This window comes from Bison bison, unplaced genomic scaffold (assembly GCF_000754665.1).
Source record: "Bison bison bison isolate TAMUID 2011002044 unplaced genomic scaffold, Bison_UMD1.0 scf7180017864066, whole genome shotgun sequence".
NCBI lineage: Eukaryota > Metazoa > Chordata > Mammalia > Artiodactyla > Bovidae > Bison > Bison bison.
The window spans coordinates 2748656-2771433 of NW_011494638.1; the positions used below are offsets into that span (position 1 = coordinate 2748656).

The window sequence follows — 22778 nt, forward strand, 5'->3', positions numbered from 1 at the left end:
GGTGGCCTGCTTTTTCCAGTAACATTATACAAAACTTCAGTTGTCATTTAAAAATCTTCGAAAGGATCAGTTTTAAAGAATGCATCATCTCCTACCATAGGCTAAACTGTAGTTAACCATGCATCTAACACTTGGTTACTTTCAGTTATTTTTCAATTAAGAAAAACAACTAAGAGTTTTCAATTGCATGTACTTTTGTACCAGAAAAAAAATAGCAGCTACAACTCTGAGTTTAGTTGCATATTTGCTTGTAGACACTTTACACTTGACTGGGGTGGTAGAAGTTTTGGGGGATCACTTTTATCTTTATCCTAAGGGGTTCCCCTTCTTCTAACTTCCTGATTCCCCCAGAATAAACTCTAGTTCTATATCTTTTTTTTTTAATTCAAGTAAAGTTGATTTATAATATTGTGTTCGTTCAAAGCATACAGAAAAGTGATTCAGTTTTATATATGTGGGCTACTCAGGTGGCACTAGTGGTAAAGAATCCACCTGCCAATACAGGATACATAAGAGATTTGGGTTCAATCCCTGTTATATGTTTATATATGTATGTGTGTGTGTATATTTCAAATTATTTTCCACTTTAGGTTATTATAAGATACTCCAGAGTCTATTCCCATGCCCTCCATGTGCTCCATTACTGAAGCCCCATGTAGTCTGCAGTGCTGGGGTAGGCCACACACAGTAATCTATTAAAATCCCCATCCTAAAGAAGTTTATAGTTCGCTTAATTGGAAGTACATGCATTTTGTATACAAATAACTGTAATCAGAATAGAAAATCCTAAAAGCTTTAAGTAGATTATAAACAAAGTTATATCAAAGGAGAGATTATTTGCTGGTGGAGGGCTTCCTGTAGGAAATGGCATTTGACCTCAGCTTCAAATCCTGCATTTGCTTTTTTTTTTTAACTTGAAAATATAATACATGGAACTTGACTTTTTATAGGGCAGGGGTATTCAGTTCTGTGGCAAATTTTGCATTGTGAATTCAATTCAATTAGGTGCTGACAGAGGACTAATTTTAAATAATTTAAACAAAGAGGGAAATGAATTGTGAAAATGCTGGCAACTCTTTGGTGAGAACTGAGCCACACGGTGCAGGGAGGTATCAGACCAAGGAAATTACTGGAAGCTAGTATTTAAATTCCTTCAGAACTCTGTCTCTTCTCTGTTTTTCCATGCATGTTTGCCCCCTTTTCAGAGTAGGATCCAATGTTTCCTTTAAAAAGAAAAGTAATTTGCCATGCTCCACCCTACCATGGAGTTTCTCAGCATTGTTGGGACTTAGGAAGTTGTTAGAGTGGTGGCAGTTATAAAGAATACAGTCATGGAATTTCTTCTGAGCCCCTTTGCTTTTTTCCTGATGGTTTCGGACAAATAGTTGATTTTGTATTTTTATGTGTGCTTACTTCAAAACATAAAATCTCCTCAAAAGCATTTATTCTCTAGGGGGAAAAATGCCAATATCTCTTTAGTTGCCAAATTAGTAAGTTCAAGGTTTACCAAGAAAATAAGCATTAACAGAGTAGATACGTAAATTATTCTTAATTAAATCTAAGGCTTAGGTCAATCAAAACTAAAATCAAATTAATATAGTCAAGATAATTTCCTTTAAAACAAGATATATTGATATTTGTTATAAATATAAAATGGATTTAAAAAAATAAAGTAGATCTTACTCAAATTAAAATAGAAAAAATGTAAAGAAAGGAATTAACATTCATAAGCACCTAACGTGTTAGACAGTAAGTTTGGCCAGTGTTACCTCATTTTGTCCATTTCATCTGGCGAATGAGATGGGATTATATTAGCTCCACAGATAAAGAAACTGAGTCTCAGAGATGCGAAAGTGATCACCCAGTGCCAAAGCTAACAAACAATGGAGCCCAAAGTCAAATCCAAGTCTTTCTAATTAAATTCAGCATAAAAATGACAGGAATCTTCAAGTACAGTTTTTAGGTAACTATTTTTTCCCACTTCTCTCTAACTAGAAAATGCAGTGTACTCATTTCTTGGATTTTGCTCCCACCAACACCTAGCAAATTGGCAGGTTTGATAAATTACTAACCAAATGAAGAAATCATGTTTAATTCATTTGTTTTTAAATTCTATACAGTAACTCAGTATTTGTATATCCAGATTTCAAAGTCTTATTCAGTACTGTAAAATGATCAGTAAGCAAAACAGACTAAAGTAAATAAAGAAAAGGAAAAAATAAAACACAGAGGGTTTCCCGAATTTAAGAACTCTAACTACGTTTACTGTACTTGCTAGGAAGTAGAACCATATCTATTCTCTATTTCTTTTCCAAATTGTTATTCATTTTGCCCATTACGATTCTGTCCATCTTGTTATACTGTCTCACTGCATTGCGTTAGATTAGACCAGTTCTTGATGAAAAGGTCAGAGCAATATATTACTGAACGCTGGCGCCTTTTCTGCAGAGGAGTTCATTTGTGTACACCCACCTCCTGTAGAGTAGCCTCCTCAAAGTAATGGGAGAGTTACGTTTTCCTATTAGAACACTGGCCTCCAGTTCTTTAACCTTTGGACCTGCAATGAAGTCTATTATATTAAATGATCTCTTGGATATATACTCTGAACCTAGGAGCTACTACTGTGGTTATCTCTTGGATCTGTTTTCATTCTTGTCCATAACAAAACTCATTTTTTTTTAAAATGCCTTTTACTGCTGCTTCTTGAGAATATTCTACTGGGTGAGCATTCTTGACTGATTACCCTAGAGAGGTCAGTTCTGTCTTCTGCTGTCATCTAGGTACCTATTAGCAGATCACTGTGGACACCGCTCCATCTACCCATCAATGGCACATTACCAGTCTCCCTCTCAAGGCTTTCATTACTTGCTCACATGCTCTCTTCAGCCACTGGTTCATGATATCTGCCTGGTGGGGTGGATAACATCCTGGTCAAATGGCAGCCACATCAGTGAAGTACGTAGGGAGAGCGCAGGGTTTTAAATCAGTGACGTGAACTCACCATCTGTACTTCCCTGTTCTACTCTTCTGATTATTTTTTATATATTTAAACACTTTAATTAGCAAGTGATAGATTCTCACTGAGAACAAATCAGTGTAATGGAAAAGCTAATACATACACTCAGCCAACCCCACCCCTCCTGTGTGCACTTTTATGTTTTGAGGTTTATTCTCCCAGACCTTTTAATCATGCACGTGTAAAACTTACTTTCTTCTTTTTCCCCCTCAAAACTGGGTGATGTGCATACTATTGTGCTATTTGATTTTTCATACACATCTTTTCATGTCTCATATACAGATTTCCCTCCTTTAGAATGGATTAATAATGTCCCACAAGATATATGATGGTGTACTGTTTTATTACTTATAAACATATAGGTTGCTTCTAATTTTTTTAGCCATTATAAAAATGTTTCCATGAAATCTTTAGTCATGCACTTCTTTGTGTATTTATGCAAATATTTCTGCGTGACAGATTCATAGGAAATAAATTGCTAGGTCAAAAGAAGTGATTTAATGTTCTAGTAAACAACCACAATGATAATACAGAGGACTTTCTATATGCCAGGTGCTTCTGTAAGTTCTTTACAGGTAATAACATTTAATCTTTACAACAATTGAGTGAGGCAGGTACTACTGTTATTCTTATTTTACAGATGAGGGAACTGAAGCACAAAGAGGTTCAGTAGCTTAAACAAGGTCCCTAGCTAATATGTGGTAGATCCTGAATTCAAATCTAAGGAATGTGGCCTGGATTCTCTCTATGCACATCATCTCTAAAACTTGCTTTCCAATTAATTTTTATATTAATTATCCTGTCAGCTTTGCCAAGTGTGGATATTATTAAAATTTTTAGATAATTACAGATCTTTTAATTTAACATTGAAACTATCTAAATCTTGGTGTAATTTCATGATGCAATAAAGTTCAGTCAGTAGAATAAACACAAGGGTACAAAATGAGGCAGAATATTAAGTGCCAAAAAGGGTGGTATGGATAAGAAGAGAGAAGTGGCTGCAAGTGAGAGTCAACAGAATAGGCTGGAATGACTGGGAAAGCCATAGAGAGGTGGCAGAACTTGGATGGAGGGTAGTACTTAAGTATATGGAAGGCTTGCAGAAAGGGATATTGTTGAGTTAGTGTGGGGTGAATTTGATCATAATTGATGGAGGCAATATTTCTAAAGCCAAGAGTTACTTAGGGAATTTGGAATTTCCCATCAAAACAATAGGAACCCTTGGTTCTAGGAGAAGAAGACTAGTAAGATAAAATCTGTATGCTGGAAATTTTAGTCCTGCTAAGAGATATAAAATATAATAGAAATGTATGAAAGCACAATGTTTTTTGGAAGGTGACAGATATATCTAGATTTGGTAAAGAGGTTCCAGACTAAGGGACTAGAATACTTAAGTACAGATTGAATCAAATAAACTCTGTTACGAATGATGAACAAGATGAACTTATTGGTTAGGATCAGCAAATTAAGCAGAAAGGGTAAGTTCCATGAGGTTTTCAATGATTTGAACTTGGATAGCAGAAAGAATAGTGTCATCTGGTTGGAAATGGGGATGCTGAGAACTGGAGTAGTTGAGAACACCTTATGTTAGTTTTTAGAGTTGACGAGGTTAAACTAGAGGTAAAACATCTAGCAAAGATATCTATTAGACAATTAGAAATGGAGTTCATTTGGAAGATGAGGATAAGGACTAGAAATAAATTTTTAAAGTTTAATAAAGATGAGAGCTGAAACTGTAAAACTATAGAAAGGGTAATGAGAAAAGAGAGCAGAGAGCCACGGGGTGATACTGGGGAATGGCACATAACAAAAATCTGAAAGAAGAAGGTGGCTACAAAGATGGCAGAAAAGGACTGAACCAAAGAAAGAAACAGTGAATCCAGAAAGTAGACAATGAAGGAAGCCAAGGGGGATGTGACTACAAGGAGGTAATCAACCATGTCAAAGCTAAAGACATGGAAAAATGGCACGGAACTGGGAAAGTATTTATATTTATATAGTTTAAAGAGAGATCATTGGGGACTCTCAAAATTTCCAGTAAAGTTTGCTGTAAGATGACAAGAGATCATTTAAAACTTAATTGGAAATAAGTGATTAAATATGAATGGTACATTCAAGAAATTTCATAATTAAATATGAGGAATAAGATAACATCTAAAGAAGTCAGAAGGTTGATGCATAGGCTGGTTGAGTATTTTCTTAAGTATTTCTGAGTTAATCTCTGGGGGAACTTGTAGGATCCTGAAAGATTAAGTTATTTTAATCTCATTATCAAACTCTTCTGCAAAAATATATAGATATACTGTTTCAATCTCTGTAATCAGAAGTGAAAAATTCCTATTTATTGATAAATTTTGTGTTTTAGCCAATATAAAATAAAAATTCATTAACATAAATTTTAAAACATTGTTTCAACTAGTTTTTTTACTGTATTGATTATAAAAATAATAGATACATATTGGAGAATAGAAAATATAGAACAATATGAAAAAGGAAAAAATTTATAATTTACTAAACTTGGATATATTTTCCTGCAACTTCATTGTATCCTTATTTTAAATACTTCAGAAGCTTTATATGAAATATGTATCCCTTTCATATAGCACTCCTACATAAGTATTTTATATAACTTCTTGTCAATATGTCATGCTTATATCCAATCATATAATTCATAATTTATATATTTCAAAATACAAAATACTTAAGTTTATTTCTCACTCTAAGTCAATATTTTAAGTAAATTTAAAATACTAAAAATTTACTAAAAAATTTCCAGGTAAACTTATTCTGTATTTAGAATTATGTTTTGAATAGAATTCCAGAGACAGAATTATCAAATCTAAAGTTCTGAATATCTAGAAGGCATGTAATGCCCAAGTAGCTTTCCAACTATAAATTTGTTCCAATGAAAAGTTGATTAGAATATTAGACTTTTCCACAAAATCTCTAGTACAAGGTGGTTGTTTTTGTTTAAAATGTTTGTTAATATATTAGGTAATATAATTAATTTGATTACAAAAATAAACATTTTCAATATTTATTAACTAGCTGAATTTCTTTTTGTGAATCGTCTATAACCTTTATTCATTTTTAATGGTGCTTTTGAGTTTATCAATTTGTGTTTCTTTTATTTATTAAAGATAGTAACCCTCTATATCGTTTGTTGCAAATATTTTTCACTCAACTGATTACATGCATAGGATGTCTTTTGACCTACAAATATTTTCAGATGTTTGCCTTTGTGATTTATATCCTTAATTTTAAGCCTGTGGAAACTTCCACATGTAAATATCAAATAAAATTCATCCATATTTTCTTTTTTCAGTTGGATTTTTCAATTTAAACTTAATTTATCAAAATCTGTTTTCAGTATATGATATATAATAAGGCTATAAAGCTTTTCTCCAAATAGTAACTGATTCCCCCACCAATTATTAAATAATTCTGCCCTGTCCCACTGATAATTCTTTTGCCATTGTATCTTAAATTTATTGGAATTCTGTTTCTGGACCTTTTCTCCTATTTGACCATTTATAGCCCAGGATTCGACTAATTTATTTATTGTTGCCTAATAAAGTATTTTAATATTCATGAGAATAATACATTTTCATTTCTCTCTTTTTAAGTAAGTCCTCAGTTATTCAGTGTTTTTAAAAGTTCTTAGTAACTTTTAATAAGTTCTGTTTTTAATAAATCCTTAGTTTCTATTGTCATTACTTCCCTAATTAGCTTTGGGTTGTATAAAAAAAAATTAAGTATTTGGGATTCTGATGAAAATGCAGTAAATATATAACTAAATATCCAAATAAGTGATATCCTTAAGGCATTTTATCTTAACTTTAAACTTTATTCATTGTTTTGTGCCTAAATCACATTTCATTGTTTTATCACATTTTAATTAACTTTATTTCAGTATATACCTTTTTCTTGTTTTTTTCTGGCTGCTTTGAGAATGATATATTGTCATCCAAAATCATGTAACTTTGTCTATTATATTTTAATCTCTCAAGGAACATTCTTTTCAATTTGTCAAGTGTTAATTTAGTTATTACCAAAAAAATTAATGTCACCATTTCCAGAAACTATACTGTATTTTCTGTTTTTAATCATTGCCTTTATATAAACTTTCAGACCTTGTGTTTATTCTTATTTTGTATAATCTTATTCTGTTTTCAGTTTTGAAAGGGAATTTCTAATGATTCAGTTGTTGTTTTAAAAGAAATGTTCTTTATCACAGCTAGGAACCATCCTTCAAATCTGAATAAGAGATTTTTATAATTAATGGGCACTGAAATTTATCAAATGCTTTTTCAGAATTTATGAGATATTAGATATTTATTAGATATTAGTGATATTTATTAGAATACTTAAAACACCATTTCTTGTTAAGATAAACCCTACTCTGTGATAGAGTTGTATTTTTATCAATATTTCATTGAGAATTTTTGTAATTATATGTATAAATTGGTTTAGTTAGGTTTTCTTTTTATACTACCCATGTTTTGTCTCAATGTAATATATAAAACTATGGAGATTATTATCTTGTCCTCTATTCAAAAGCAATAGAATTGAAAAAGAAAAACCAAAGTCCTTATATGTAGACAACACAATTACTTCCATAGAAAGCATAGGGAAATCTATAGAGAAACTACTGGAACTAATAAGAATTTTCCATTAGATCGTTCACCATAAAGTCAGTATACAAAGTCAGCAGCATAACTACACAATTAATAGCTAACTAGAATATGAAATAAAATAGAAATCCATTTAAAATAGGAATAAAACAGTAGAATACTTACAAATAAATTTTGCAAAATATGTATAAAATCTCTAAAAGTATTTGAAATTTTACTCAAGGTAACATTTGTGAGGAGAAGAGGATGACAGACAATAAGATGGTTGGATGGTATCACCGACTCAATGGACATGAGTTTGAGTAAGCTCCGGGAGTTGGTGATGGGCAGGGAAGCCTGGCGTGCTGCAGTCCATGGGGTCGCAAAGAGTCGGACACGACTGAGCAACTGAACTGAACTGAATACCCATAACCCCAAACTCCCAGAACCTCTATAATTAAGGGATTCCCATGAGCTGCTACAGAGCAAATTTAAACTCCATAGTCATCTATTCGGGCTTCCCTGGTGACTCAGTGGCAAAGAATCTGCCTGGAATGCAGGAGACCTGGGTTCAATCCCTGGGTTGGGAAGATCCTTCGGGGATCTTCCCAAGCCTGAAGGAGAGCATGGCAACCCACTCCAGTACTCCTGCCTGGAGAATTCCATGGACAGAGGAGCCAGGCAGGCTACAGTTCATAGGGTCGCACAGAGTCGGGCACAACTGAAGTGACTAAAGCAGCAGCAGCAGCAGTCATCTATTCATATAAACTGTTTTCAGCTATTTGCACCTTTTTCCTGCAAAGAGAGTAACTTGCCTCTGTAGCTACTGTATTACAAGAGAGAATACTTCTGTGTAACAGAAGCCAGACATATATCAATAACCGTTTATTTGATAAAGAAAATCTATTGGGTTGACTATAAAGTTTGCTCAGATTTTTCCGTAAGATGTTATGGGAAACCTGAACAAACATTTTTTGGCAACCCAATACATTAAGTATGCCTGTAATTTTATTACTTTGCCATTGATTGACTTACACAACACTAAAACCTAGAAAACAAAGTTACTTTCCCATTAAACAGTTCATCCCTTCCTAACACTTACCTTCCTGTTCAATACAGACATTATCCAAATTTGTGTTCAGTCTCTCATGAAGCTCCTTCAATATGCACATACAGAGCTAGACACTGGGAATATAAAATTAAGACTAGGCTTATTCTAATAAATTCAAATCTAATGAAGGAGGTGTAGCTATCTGATATCCACCTGATAGTTTAAATGGTGCTATTGTTCAGTGACATGCTTTCTGCAACACAGCTTCCCCAGTCTGAGGTTCTTTTGGCTGAAATATGTCTCCAAGTCATATTCTGTGAGGAAACTGTGTGTGTGTGTGTAAAATAAATTTTCTTAGCTCTTGAATATTTGAAAATTACCTTTTGTTTCATTCTTACATGAGAAACAGCTTTCCTAGATCTAAAATTCTGTGAGCATAGACACTCTCTCTCATAACTTTATTGCCATTGCTTATTTCCTTCTGATGTTTATTTTGTGAGGAAAAATATAAGCCAGCCGAAATTCTTTGCATTTTTATTCTTGGATACATTTCTTCTTCCTCCAATTCCTTCTTTTCTCCTCTTGCTCCTCCTCTTTTCTCCTTCTCTCCTCCTCAATTTCTTTTCTTTTTACCTGGATATATATGTGTATAGTTTGTGTTTTTCAATTTTCCTAAAACAAATTGAATTCTTTAAAAATTCAGAGCTGTTTTTAAGCTCAAGAAATTTGGTTTTATTATAATTTGATTATCCATGGTTTCTTCAGGAGCATCATTTCCAGCAGTATGCTTTCACCTAAATCCTTGAGATATTGTTACCTCGTGTTGTAGAAATTATTTTCCTGAAGTATCTTAGTGTACTTAGTCGCTCAATTGTGTCTGACTCTTTGCGACCCCATGGACTGTACCCCACCAGGCTCCTAAGTCCATGGAATTCTCTAGGCAAGAATACTGAAGTGGGTACCATACTGTCTTCCAGGGGATCTTTCCAACCCAGGGATCAAGCCTGGGTCCCATGCATTGCAGACAGATTCTTTCCATCTGAGCCACCAGGGAAACCTTTTATACGTTCCAGTTCAGTTCAGTCACTCAGTCGTATCCAGCTCTTTGCAACCCCATGGACTGCTGCACGCCAGGCTTCCCAGTCCACCACCAACTCCGGAAGCTTGCTCAAACTCATGTCCGTTGAGTCAGTGATTCCATCCAACCATCTCATCCTCTGTCATCCCCTTCTCCTCCTGCCTTCAATCTTTCCCAGCATCAGGGTCTTTTCCAATGAGTCAGTTCTTCATATCAGGTGGCCAAAGTATTGGAGTTTCAGCTTCAACATCAGTCCTTCCAATGAATATTCGGCACTGATTTCCTTTAGGATTGACTGGGTTGATCTCCCTGCAATCCAAGAAACTCTCAAGAGTCTTCTCCAACACCACAGTTCAAAAGCATCAATTCTTCAGCTTATTTTCAAATAAGGAGATCCATTCAGGTCATACATTTCAGGTAAACTGGATTACCCTTAGACACTTTTCAAAAAACTTTGGTTACAGATAGATCCAAACATTTGAAGCTGGGGGGTGGGGTGCAGTGTATAGCCCCTAGCCTTATCTAACCTAGCTGTTTCTACTATTATATTTATTGATGTCAGTGACTACCAAGAAGAAAAGATATGCCTAAGGCCCTCATCCCTCAATGGATCTTATTTTCGTCTCTCTTACCAACAGTGATTTCTATGCTGTGAATACATACTGCCTACTACTGTATGGGAGTAATCTTTCTCATCCGATTCTCCCCCAGGTAGTAGTGTTTGCTAGCAGTCATGGTGCTAATGAATAGATCTTAAAAGAGAGATGCTAACAGATCAAGTGACACACATAATGATTAGAAATAATTCTTAGTCACTAGTCAGAACTGAAAGTTTGGTTTTCTGATTTTTGCCACTTCTGAGTTTCCACTTAGGAAAAAAAAGCACTGACTGTCATATCCACATCCTACCTTACTTGCCAGATTTTTACTATTCATTGACAGTCTGTCCCATTGTGTGAATTCCAAAAGACTTTTTTAGAGACAAGCTAGTTTGTCAGTGGAAAGAGAACTTCAATGAAAATAACGAGACCCACCACTGATGCTACCCAGCTATGGAAATTTGTATGAGACACTTAGCCTCAACTCCCTCACCTCTGAAACAAAGATATTGGCTCAAATAATTTCAAGACCAACACTGTTTCTAACATAAAAACTATATTTTTCAATACTAAAATATTTCAGTTTTAGGATAACTAAACTTTCAGTAACTACTTCTAGGATTTGACACATTTCAAATTTTAGTAATCACTGATTAATTTTTTAGCAACACTTTAAGGATGCTATAGCCATGGAAACTCACTGATATAAAGTAACACTATAAAAATGTTTCAATCAATAGTAAGTTTAAGGATAAAACACAGAAAACTATGAAACCATAAGAGTCCCTGAAGGCAATATTAATTTAAACATACATTTGAATGATTACTGTGGGACTTAATATAGACAGTTGTAAATGAAAGCCAAGTGTTATCACACAAAAAACATAATCTTAAAATATATAGATGTTTTCTGTATGTTCCTGAAAGGAACATTTACAGAACATATTCTGTATGTTCCTTGTCTTCAATTTCTGCCTTTCTGCCTTTTAGTTCAGCAAGACTTTAAATGCCATTAACAACAACAAGACCGAGTTTACTTTCTCCTCTTTGATGTGAAAAAGGAAAGTGGGAAGGGGAACGAGAAGAAGAGAAGCTATTTCATGAACATCACAGCATGTCAGAGAACTGAGGTCAAATCTCAGTTTTCCATTTATTGACTTTGACAGGCAACTAACATCTGTGCCCAATTTCACCCATTGTACACACTACCTTTATCTGATATCAGAGCAAGATCTTATCCTTAAAGTATTCAGCATGATGCCTGGCACACACAAGTAGTCAAAAATTGCACCCATTATTGTTATCATTACTATAAATTACTTCAGATATAAATGTTAAATGACAGGGACATAATGAGCAAAGAACAGAGAAGGAAAGCACAAGAAGGGATAAGAGGAGGAACAGGGTTTAAGTCAAGCCGCTTCCTGGTTTATTCTACTTCCACCACCTCAGATGATGTCTAACAAGCTAGAAGCCTGAACAGAGGTGAGTTACTCCCACCTGGAGTCCTAGACTTGAAGGTAGGAAGAGCAGGTCAGCTGATTCTAAACTGATTCTACACTGCCAGAGTGGTCATTCCTCCTTAATTCTCCACACCTTTTATGAGGCTCCCAGCAGAGTCCCATGAGGACAGATTCAAACCCCTTTGTCAGGGGCTTAAGCAGTTTGGTAAACATGTTCAAATGACTGGAGCAGCTATGATATTTTTCATCTAATATCCTGCTGCTGCTGCTGCTGCTAAGTCACTCCAGTAGTGTCCGACTCTGCAACCCCGTAGAGTGAAACGTACCAGGCTCCTCCATCCCTGGGATTCTCCAGGCAAGAACGCTGGAGTAGGTTGCCATTGCCTTCTCCAATCTAATATCCTACAGGATACTAATTGAGACTTGGAGGTAATTATCAATTTAAAACATTACATGCATAATCATTACTAATTGCTTTTAAAATTATTCACTCCTCCACAGAATGTACTAAACTTACGTTAGGTGAGAGATTCATCCTATTAGGGAGATTATATAATACTATATCATAACCTTATGGTAATAAGGATCTCTTATCAAAAAGTTTTTTATCAAAAGCTGCTCTTGTAAAGAGAACTTCAAATAAAACAATTAGTTCTTTTATTCTCCTTCCCTTTACCAATGTTTACTCATAGAGCATGACTCATTCCGAGATAGAGGTTGGTATTCATGATCCAATAATGTTGGTGACAAAGGACACATTCTAGGAGCCCATTGATTGATTTGAGGCACAATAGTCTAATTTCTATGGGTTCAGAATTGACAAGATAACAGGCATAACCTCTGATTAAATTTTTATTTAATAAATATCAAAAGTATGTTATTATATGAATTAGAGATAAGTAGTATGGATTATTATTAATAGAGGTTTCCTGCCATTATGGAATATAGTTAGAAAGAAAAAATCTGCCTGATTATCTACAATACTAGGCATAACATGGGTGCTGTGGAGTGGTATAAACACCAGGCCATGGAAGCACAAACCCGGAGTTCTCAGGTAACAATTATGAATAGCCTGACTATTAAACAATACTTACAATAATAATAAAACCTTTTAAACTAGTTGCTTCTACTGAGAACTGTCAGAAAACTGTCCCATTTTTAATTCCACTTTTTAGGGGTGTACCGCATTAAACAAGCAACTCTCAAGACTATGCTTGACGTGATTGAGCAGTAAATTTCACATCTTCTTTTAAAAAAAGGAAATGTGTTTTCTGCTAAATCTTTACACCCAAGGGTTTCCTCAAAATTGTTCGGGGATTGTTGAGTACATAAGTTTGGTTTTCAACATGTTTTTTTTCCCACCAGTGGAATCCTTCAGATTTTTTAGAAAACACACACAGGCACAGAGTTAGGATGTGCAAGTGGATGATGAGAGAGCAGCAATTTGGGAAAGGGAAAATCGTACCTATGCATTTAGAGTACCTTTTAAAAAGTTTTAGGCACATTTCTATAGCTGTTAGTTGTTTTCAAACAGCATAAAATGTCTCCTCTGTAACTAAGAGCACATATTTTCCAAATTCAAGTTTTATATATTTTCTAATAAAAATCAGATTCTATAACAACACAAAGCCTTTAAGTTTCCTTGGTAAAGTTTCCGATTAGGAACCCAGATGAAGAAATGGCACCTCCTGCTGAGCGCTTTGATGGAAAGCTTTTCTCATTTACAAACTTGTTAAATCAATAACTTTCCTGACCATCACTTCTAGATGTTTACTCTGGAAACAAACCAGCCATTGCTACATGACTGCTTATGGTAATACTGACATGATCACCCATAAAAGTCTTGATCACAAACCCACATACTGAGCAGACTCTAATCTTGAGTATAACAACAGAGACAAATACACAACCTGAATGCATTTTCACTCTCTCATTTACTGTGATTTCAACAATAGTTAAACAAACACTATAACCTTTAGCCATCAAGAAAACTCATTTCACAGAATTCTTGGTTCACAAAGGTTTTACGTCATAGTGGGAAAGAATGTGAGGGCTCTTAAAAACTGTCCGTCCCTGGTGTACTCAACCCGGAAAATTGTACTGAAGAGACTAGAATTCCAAGTTGTTGGGGAAAACTCTAGTCACTCTGCTTTTGTCTTACAGCAGTATTGGATTTAGATAACTATAGTGTCAATGGATTTTTCTAATTTTCTATGAATCTTCAAGGTATTTAATAACTTTGGAATACTCTTAAGAATTATTATTATCATAAACCTGGATCCATTTACCAGCAGCTCTTATGTGCAAGGCACATATTATCTTACATATTTTTCAAAATTATCCTTTTTTAGCCTTGTTATAATGTTGCCAGGTAGATGGGATTATCAACACTTTACAAATAAGGACATGCAAATTCACAGTTTTAAACTGTTAATGTGTGACAGACAGATTCATGATCAGGGAAATCTGGTTTCATTGCCCAGGGATTTAATACCTTGTTATACATGTCTTATAATTCAAGGGGCACCATAAACATCATGGTCTATGCATAATAGTGTTTGAGGAGATCAAAAATATAACCACAGATTATTTCTAGAATAGTAAAAAAAAAAATATTTTAGTGTAGAGGTATTTGGACAGCGCTTCATTGGATAATGGAGGAAGGGTGTTCTAAACATTTGTTTTGAGTTGATGAAAACATAAAGAAAGGTTTGAAAAAATTAAGCCAAAGACAGTGTGGACCAGAAGTGCTGATGAAGGAGAGGTCATCAGGAGCATCCTAGCAAAGGGCCGCATTTTGGGATTTGACTCAAGGTATAATAGGATGCAAGTAGGAGATTTTCCAAAAGGGATTGCAGTGATTAAAAAATGATCTTTTACACAGATGAGACAAATTCTTTCAAAACCTAAATTTGACTATGCCACCCATAGCCAAAATCTTAAAAGACTTCTCCGTAGCTCCAAGATAATATCTAACAATTTTTAAATGACATTCAAAGTACTAACATTTTCTCTAACATTCCCTATTGTTACTTCATCTATGCTCCATACATCCTGAACTCCTCACAGTTTCCAGGACACACCATTCTGTTTTACGCATCCACATATGGGAACATGCTATTTCTTGCTTCTCTGTCTAAAAAAAAAGTGAATTTCAACTAAACCTTCAAGAGCCTCTTAAAGCATTTTCTCCCCTGAAAAAAATCCATCATGATAATCGTTGTTAAACAGTGAATGTCCATATTTTACATCTTATCCCCCACCAAGATTGTCTCAATGTTCAAGACCTAAGAATATTACAAAAATACCAGGGACACTTCCATTAAAGTTATGAGCAAATCAAAGATGTTAACTCTATTAGCCAAGGTCACAGAAGGAATCAGATGGCACACCCACACTTGAAAAAGATTCAGTGGAGAAACTATGGACAACAGATGGGCAGGATAAAAACAGACCAGAAAGAGTAGTAAACTAACCTCACTGACAAATAACAAGAGAGGAAAAAGCTCCTAGAACCAGGAATGAGACTCACCTGCTGAGGGATGGTGAGGGCAATGTCGCCTTTTTGGTTGCAGGATTCTTCCAGCAAAATGGTGACACCATAGGAAGGAAACTAAAGAAATAAATATCTGACCTGAGTCTACTGCCTCTTTCCCATATCTTGCCAGGACTTCTCACCATCTATAGGGCATAGAGACCACTGACTTGTCCATCTAGGGGCAGAGGACGGAGTGGAGAAGGGTGAAAAATGAATCTGGAGAGCCAAGTGAAGGATAACAAACATATCCACTTGTAACACTGTCATGGCATGTAGTATTACAAATATAAGCCAATAAAATTAGCCAAGGCAAATATTAAGAGGTATAAAAACTGGACAGGAGAAATGTAATTCATTGAAAATAATACATGTGTATACTTACAAAACTCAAAACGAGTAATGAAAATATTTCATTAAAAATTCAGTTGGCTGAATAAAAAAATATACAAAAATCACTAGCCTTTCTGTTATCCAATATAATGGAAAAGGGATCCCATTTAAAATAGAATGATATGTAATAACTAGGAATAAGCTTTTTAACTGTTCAAGATTGACATGAAGAAAAATGTAAAGCATAATTAGAATACACAAAAGGAGACTTAAATAATGGCAAGATATGTTCTATTCTTCATATCACAAGGATGTCACCAGTTTAGGGATGATGTCAAACTATTTTATTTTCCCAAAAAGTATTACCATTCCCTCTTATGTTTCCTACTTTCTACTGCATAGACACCTCCCTTACTGATATCAACATCCGGGTACACACCATGTTAGTTACTTGCACTGTTAGAAGGTTATTCAGGTTTTTAAGACCTTGTTCTGCCCACATTAAAGTTTTAATTAGTTATTGGATTAAAAGCTCTCTTTCTCTCTCTACAAACAGGGAAAAATAATGACGCTAGCAGTAGAAGGAGGAAAGGAGAAGGAGGAAGCCATGGCTTCTCTGATGTGCACCGTTCCTCTTTCTCCTGGAGGCAATTTCCATGATACTGAGGAAGAGAGAAAGAAAAGAGACAGATGAGTCTTTATTTAAGCCAACACAATATTGTAAGGCAATTATCCTTCAATTAAAAATAAGTAAATAAAAAAAAAACTGCAATGCTGACCATTAGTAGTCATTATCTATCTAAGGGTCACTGTCTACTCAGTTAGTAGTAGAACTTTTCCAGATCCTTCTCTTAGGGGAAGTACAAGCTTGGTAGAACTGGCTGGTGTGAAATGTATTTTCAAGTAGTTCCCCAGGGCATCGATGAACTCTTCCAAGACTCAAGACCTGGCCACTTTTTCCTGCTGCACCCCACCTGGGTGTATGGGCACATACATTCCTTTGAGATGCTTGCCTCTTCACCATGTTGATGACAATCCCTGATAAAACCAGAGCCTATGGTCACATTTTCCCTCTCTTGTCCCCAAACGCTGGCACTTCAAGCCCATTCAGGAGCCATCTCCCATATTTCTCAGCAACTGTGACCTTAAGCAGAGAGGGAGGTCCCGGCACACACTTGGCTGTGCTCAGGTCATACTGTCTGCTAAGTATGCAGCCAATTAAAAAATGAAATGCTCATCTAGCTGGCACTTTCAGAGTACTTCTCTCGGAATTTTCTTCACTTCAGGAAAAGGAAACCCTTCTCACAAGCAATGAGCAGCTCCTTGGCTAATGCCGGAAGTGATCACTTTCTGTCTTTCAGTCCTTTTATTAACAAATGGTTGGGGCAGGATCGGGCTGAGAATGGTGCTTGTGGTGAACCAGGTTTTCTCAGTAGATCCTGTTAAGAGGTTCTGGCTGAAATGTATGAAATGAAAAAAATGAGATTTTTTTTCTCAAGTTAGAAACTGGAAGTCTCTTAGAATCTCTTCTTTTCAGCTTAGTCATTAGCCATTTATTTCATGAAAATAAGATTCTTATTAATCTCATATATATTGCAAATGGTTAAAATCTCTGTTGGGCAAAATGAGGTTCCACCTACCTTTGATAAATACCATTTCTAGAAATTATACTATAAACTTGTAAACATGAAAAGTAATGATTTGTTATAGTTCATAAGAGCAAGAGACTAGAAACTACCAAAATGTGTTTAAATAAATAATGGTATGTCCATATAATGGAATAAGGGCTAAATATTATTTTAAATATTTTAATGTTTTCATTATTTGTAAGCAGATTATTTGTTTTTTAAGCAAGTATTCATGAAACCTTGACTTTGCAGTTAATGCTGTGATATTCCAGACATGTTAAAGAGTGGGACATAGCTTTGTATATGTGGAAATGGAATGATCTTAATACATTTTTAGGTAAAAAGACAAAGGTAAGGTAAAGGATAATTAGAGTATGTGTTTCTATTTGAGAAAAAAATGTATATGTTTATAGATGATATGTTAATAGATGTGTGTTTGTATGTATATGAGGTTGATACAATTATCCCTATTTTACAAATAAGAAAACCAAGACTTAAGAACATCGCAAATTCTGATCACAGAACCAGATGTGGCATGACTATGATTTGAATTCCAAGTGCCTAAATCACAGGTACTTTTCAATACAACATTCCTAACCCTTGACTGACCTTTATCAGGGTGGAATCGATTAATCCTTTTTATATCATCAAATTACAAATGTACCTGTTTAGAATATATCACACGATATATTGTGTGTGTGTGTTGCTCTCCCCTGGTCTGAGTCTGGGCCTCGTGAGGCCAGGTGCTCTGTAGAGCCATCTCTGTATCCTTGATGCTCTGGTGCGGCACACTCAAGAAGAGCACTTCAGAAAGGAATGAAGGGCAGTGATACATCTTCATACGTAAGTGACAAGGAGAGCTTTATTAAGTGCCTAGAGTAAGGCAACTTCAAGTTTTTTTTTTCTTTTTAACAATAGTAATACTAACAGAATGCCTTATGGTATCTGAGGACTGTGTGAAAGTTTAGCTAAATGGGCTAAATATAATTATACCCAAGACTCAAACCTGCATAGCAAATCTAACTTAGTGAACATTTATCAGTATCTATTATGTGCTGTTAACAAAAAGAACCATTTGTTTCCACGATCACACTTTAAAGTTCCCAATGCACAGAATATCAATGTCCCTTATTAAGTAGTCTGGAAGGTCAGGCCAGTAAACTTTTGCTGATTTGCAGGTCGCCCCTCCAAAGATTCAGTGGGTCAGATATCTGTTCATGTGGACATCACCGCCACTCCAGGAACCGGAGAGCATAAAGTCACTGTAAAAGGTATATTTTGGGTTCAGGTAGATCAAACAGCCTATAAGACTTTAACCTCTCAAAAAATAATTATATCCAAAATGTTTTTTCTGGAAACTCTGTTTTTTAAAATCTATATTAAATTATTTTAGGGCATACTTAGAATACCTTCATGAATACAAAACTTTTGATTTAAAACAAAAGAAATTAATAGCATAGATATTTAACCTATATTACTTGAAAAGTCTAAATGGTTAAAATACATTGATAATTACATTTCAGAACTGTACGACTATGTTCTCTATGGTTGAGGCTGTGGTTGCCAACTTACCAATGACATTTTAGATGTTAACTCAGTACATTCTTACTATCCACATAATCTACCTACTTTTTCTATGTGATTTCCAACAACTGGTTTGATTTTTTTTTTAATGGGTGGGTGAATCAATTGGCTTTATATTATAAAAATGAAATCTGAATTTAGGGGTCACTTTGAAGATGTAATTTAATGATTATTACTTTTCTCAATAGAACCATGTTCTATTTTTATATTATCATGGACAGCCACTTTAAATAGTATCTATTTTAATCAAAAGCATGGCCTTCTAATATATTTCAAAGTTTCACTACCTAAACTGGCACTGTTATGGTATATAATAGATTATATACGGTATTAGTAAGCATCAGATAAGTGGGCATGACTATATATGCCAGTGTTGTTAAACATTTTTCAAAAATATTTTGCTGATGTATACCAAATGCTAGAGGTTTTATGAACCTCCTGAATTAGCAAGTTTAATTATAAGACACCTCCTTACGGATATCATCACCATAATTAAAGAATGAGTGAAGATGTATGTATAAGAATGTTCAGTTAAGTATTATTTATGATGCCTGAAATTAGGAAACTGCCATAATATGCAACAAGTGATTTGTTGAATATTGAATGAAATCTACACACAATTAAATATTTGCAACTGGAAGATATATAATGAGTTACAATGCTCTCCATGATGGACTTAAAAAAATGAAAATATTTTTAAGACTGCAACACATTATGATCCTATTCTGTATATAAGGATTGAAAGCATCACACCAAAATATTAACAGTCGTTTCTTCTGAGTGATAAAATTATAAATTTTTCTTTTAATCTACTTTATGTATATTTTCTAAATATTTCATGAAGAGTCATAATTTTAATATGAGAAACATCATGTTTTCACCTAAACAAAAGTCATAACTTTTCAGTAGTAATAATTGTCATTTTAATTACAGCTTTTTGCCATCCCAACACCACATGGCTTAGAGCTGAAAGCCCTATCAAGCATGCAGTCCAGAGAGAAAATTGTTTTTCCTAATCCTAGTCAGTGGGGTTAGGGTGTTATTAAACGCAAGTTACAGCTTCATACATCATTTTTAAAAATAAATATCCACTTTAAAGATCAAAGGGAAAGCCTAGGATTCCACACATGGGTTTGCTAACACTTTATATTCCTTTCGTTTTCCTTCTGTTTTTTAGTGATTGCTATTAATGACTTAAACTGGCAGACCACGGCAATGTTCCGCCCCTTTGTGGAAGTCTGTATGCTGGGACCCAACCTTGGAGACAAGAAGAGAAAACAAGGCACAAAAACAAAAAGCAACACATGGTCACCAAAGTATAATGAAACGTTTCAGTTGTAAGTTATAACCCATCTCCATTTTCCAACCAGGAAATAGGCCTTGTACAGCTACACTTACAGGGGACTCACAGAGTAGGAATGGCACCAGGCTTTGCTAAGGAGAGTGAAACCTGCAGGTTTAAGGATTCCTGTTCATCACTGATCCAAGGCAAATGAAGAAAACTGTAACAGGAGGGCTTTGCTCTCATGAAAGTCACACTCTAGATATTAAGAAAACTTGATAAACAAAATCATAAACAAATAAAAAGCTGTCATATGATAGTGAATACTAAGCATGGTATTAAACAGCGTGATAGGGTGGTCCATTGGCTGCTAAGATGAAGTGTTCAGGGAAGCTTCTCTGACTTTTAAATAGGAACCTGAGAAAATAATGGGGCTAGTTGTAGCCAGGTTATTACACCACTGCACCTAAAGGAGAAGAGCTGTTACTAAAATCGGGACTGTGAAAACTTCATATGTAGTCACTCACTTGCTAGGAGAGTGACCTTCTGTGGAGACAGACAGCTTACTTGAGGAGCCTCACAGGCAAGAAGCCAAAGAAATAAAGTCTGCCCTCACTTGCATCATTATCCCTGACTTTCCAATGATGCTGTTTTGGCTAAACCCCACTGGAAGCCAGAGCACAGAGAAACTCAGTGGGTGAAGTCCTTACAGGTCAGCATCCTCCTGCAAAGTACAAGGAGAAGAATGCAGGTGGAGCAAACGGAAGTTATCTGGCACTGAATGAAGTCAAGGATGACTCCTAGGTTTTGGCATCAGCAGTTGGGTAGATATTCACTTGCTGAGATGGGAGAGTAGGGACAGGCCATGAGGAAAGCAAAGACTTTCTTTTAAATCTATTAATCTAGAGATGGGTATTGTACATCCAAGAGGACATATCAAATATATGGTTAGACATAAATTGAGAATTATCTGTATATAGATGTAATTAGTTCTACAAATCTAGATGAGCTGACCTAGGGACAGATAGGAAGCCAAGGGGGAGGGAACATGAGACAAAACCCTAGGGCCTTTCATACACACACACACACACACACACACACACACACACGCACACTTACCAAGCTTCCCTTACTGCTTTGATTCTTTGTATTTCGTATTCTTGGTTTCCCAGAGACCTTTCAGCACTCTGTTTTCTGAATAATTAACTCTTGCTGCTGCTGCTGCTGCTAAGTCGCTTCAGTCGTGTCCGACTCTGTGCAACCCCATAGACGGCAGCCCACCAGGCTCCCCTGTCCCTGGGATTCTCCAGACAAGAACACTGGAGTGGGTTGCTAATTCCTTCTCCAATGCATGCAAGTGAAAAGTCAAAGTGAAGTCGCTCAGTCGTGTCCGACTCTTCTCGATCCCATGGACTGCAGCCTACCAGGCTCCTCCGTCCATGGGATTTTCGAGGCAAGAGTACTGGAGTGGGGTGCCTTACCACTCATTAAAACTTAACTATCCTACTACATCTATTAAAAAGGTTCTAATAATGCCTGCTAACAAATCAGCTCACAAGAGTTCACCTATCTACTCCTCCAAATTACACAAAAAAATTTGATCCAATTAAAAAGTCTTCCAAAAAGTTCTAGGAATACCTGAATAATGCAAAATTTCAGATATAATGCAATGAGCTACCAAGACCGCAATTCTGGGGAAAAGGCAGCATTTTGACTCATTTTAATTTAAGAAGTCCCAGAGCCTGTCATATTTTGCCATTCTATTCTTTAGCACACCCCTCCAAGATTCCATTTTCCTGAGTGTCATTCAGACTGTCTCTAAAATAAGAACTCAGTTTAGTTGTCCATGTCTCGGAAACAAAAGTCTCACCTGGCAAAATATTAGATCAGAAAAAAGTCACTTAGAAAAGGAAGGAATCTGGAAGCTTGTACCGCTGAGGAATAGAAGTGCATTCATTAGAAAGTCAGGACTATCTGAGGAGGAATTAAAATAAGGGACAGGGGGTATTATCCTCAGCATTTCACTGCTCAGCCTTCTTCATTAGGTTCAGTTCTGCGTTGACAGGCTGTCTAGGGTCGTTATTAGAAGAGGCTAGCCTCAGCCCCAACCTTGACAGGTCTAACAGTTGCCATACGAAAGCACTGGCATTGAAGCACCAGGCACTGCTGGAACTGATTTACTCTGGAGATTTGTATCCAATTTAGCATCTTATGAATAGTGCTTCATAGTCTGAGCAGTGCATTTCCCTGAGAAAAGGCTCCTACGTATAATAGCTTATCCAGGAGTCTGAGGTAGAGAAAGGAATTGGTAATAATGGATGTTGAAACAGTGGCACAGAAACTCTTCCAAAAGGTACCCCTCCCCCCAGCCTAGCTTCCATGACCCTTAGTAACCTCTCCTACCCCTATATCACTGGGGAGACCTTGACCCCAATGATTAATGACAACATAATATTTTAATTTGAGTTTCTAGTAATATCCTTAACATAAGGGGGCAGTCAAGCATTTTTAAATTGATTTCCTATTTCTATCTAGGAAAAGAAGGAGTTTTTAAGTTAGATTGCTGAGTAATAGCAATGTAAATACATTCTAAGGA

At 35.6% G+C, this 22778-nt stretch overlaps 1 protein-coding gene across 1 annotated transcript in view; it reads left to right on the top strand.

Moving 5' to 3' along the window:
• UNC13C (unc-13 homolog C (C. elegans)) overlaps window positions 1–22778 on the top strand; it is a 673935-nt gene that overhangs the window by 649174 nt on the left and 1983 nt on the right. Inside the window, exons 32-33 of the mRNA XM_010836764.1 lie at window positions 18495–18587; window positions 20078–20237. Of these exons, the coding sequence (XP_010835066.1) occupies window positions 18495–18587; window positions 20078–20237 (253 nt within the window). The remainder of the gene's footprint in view (window positions 1–18494; window positions 18588–20077; window positions 20238–22778) is intronic.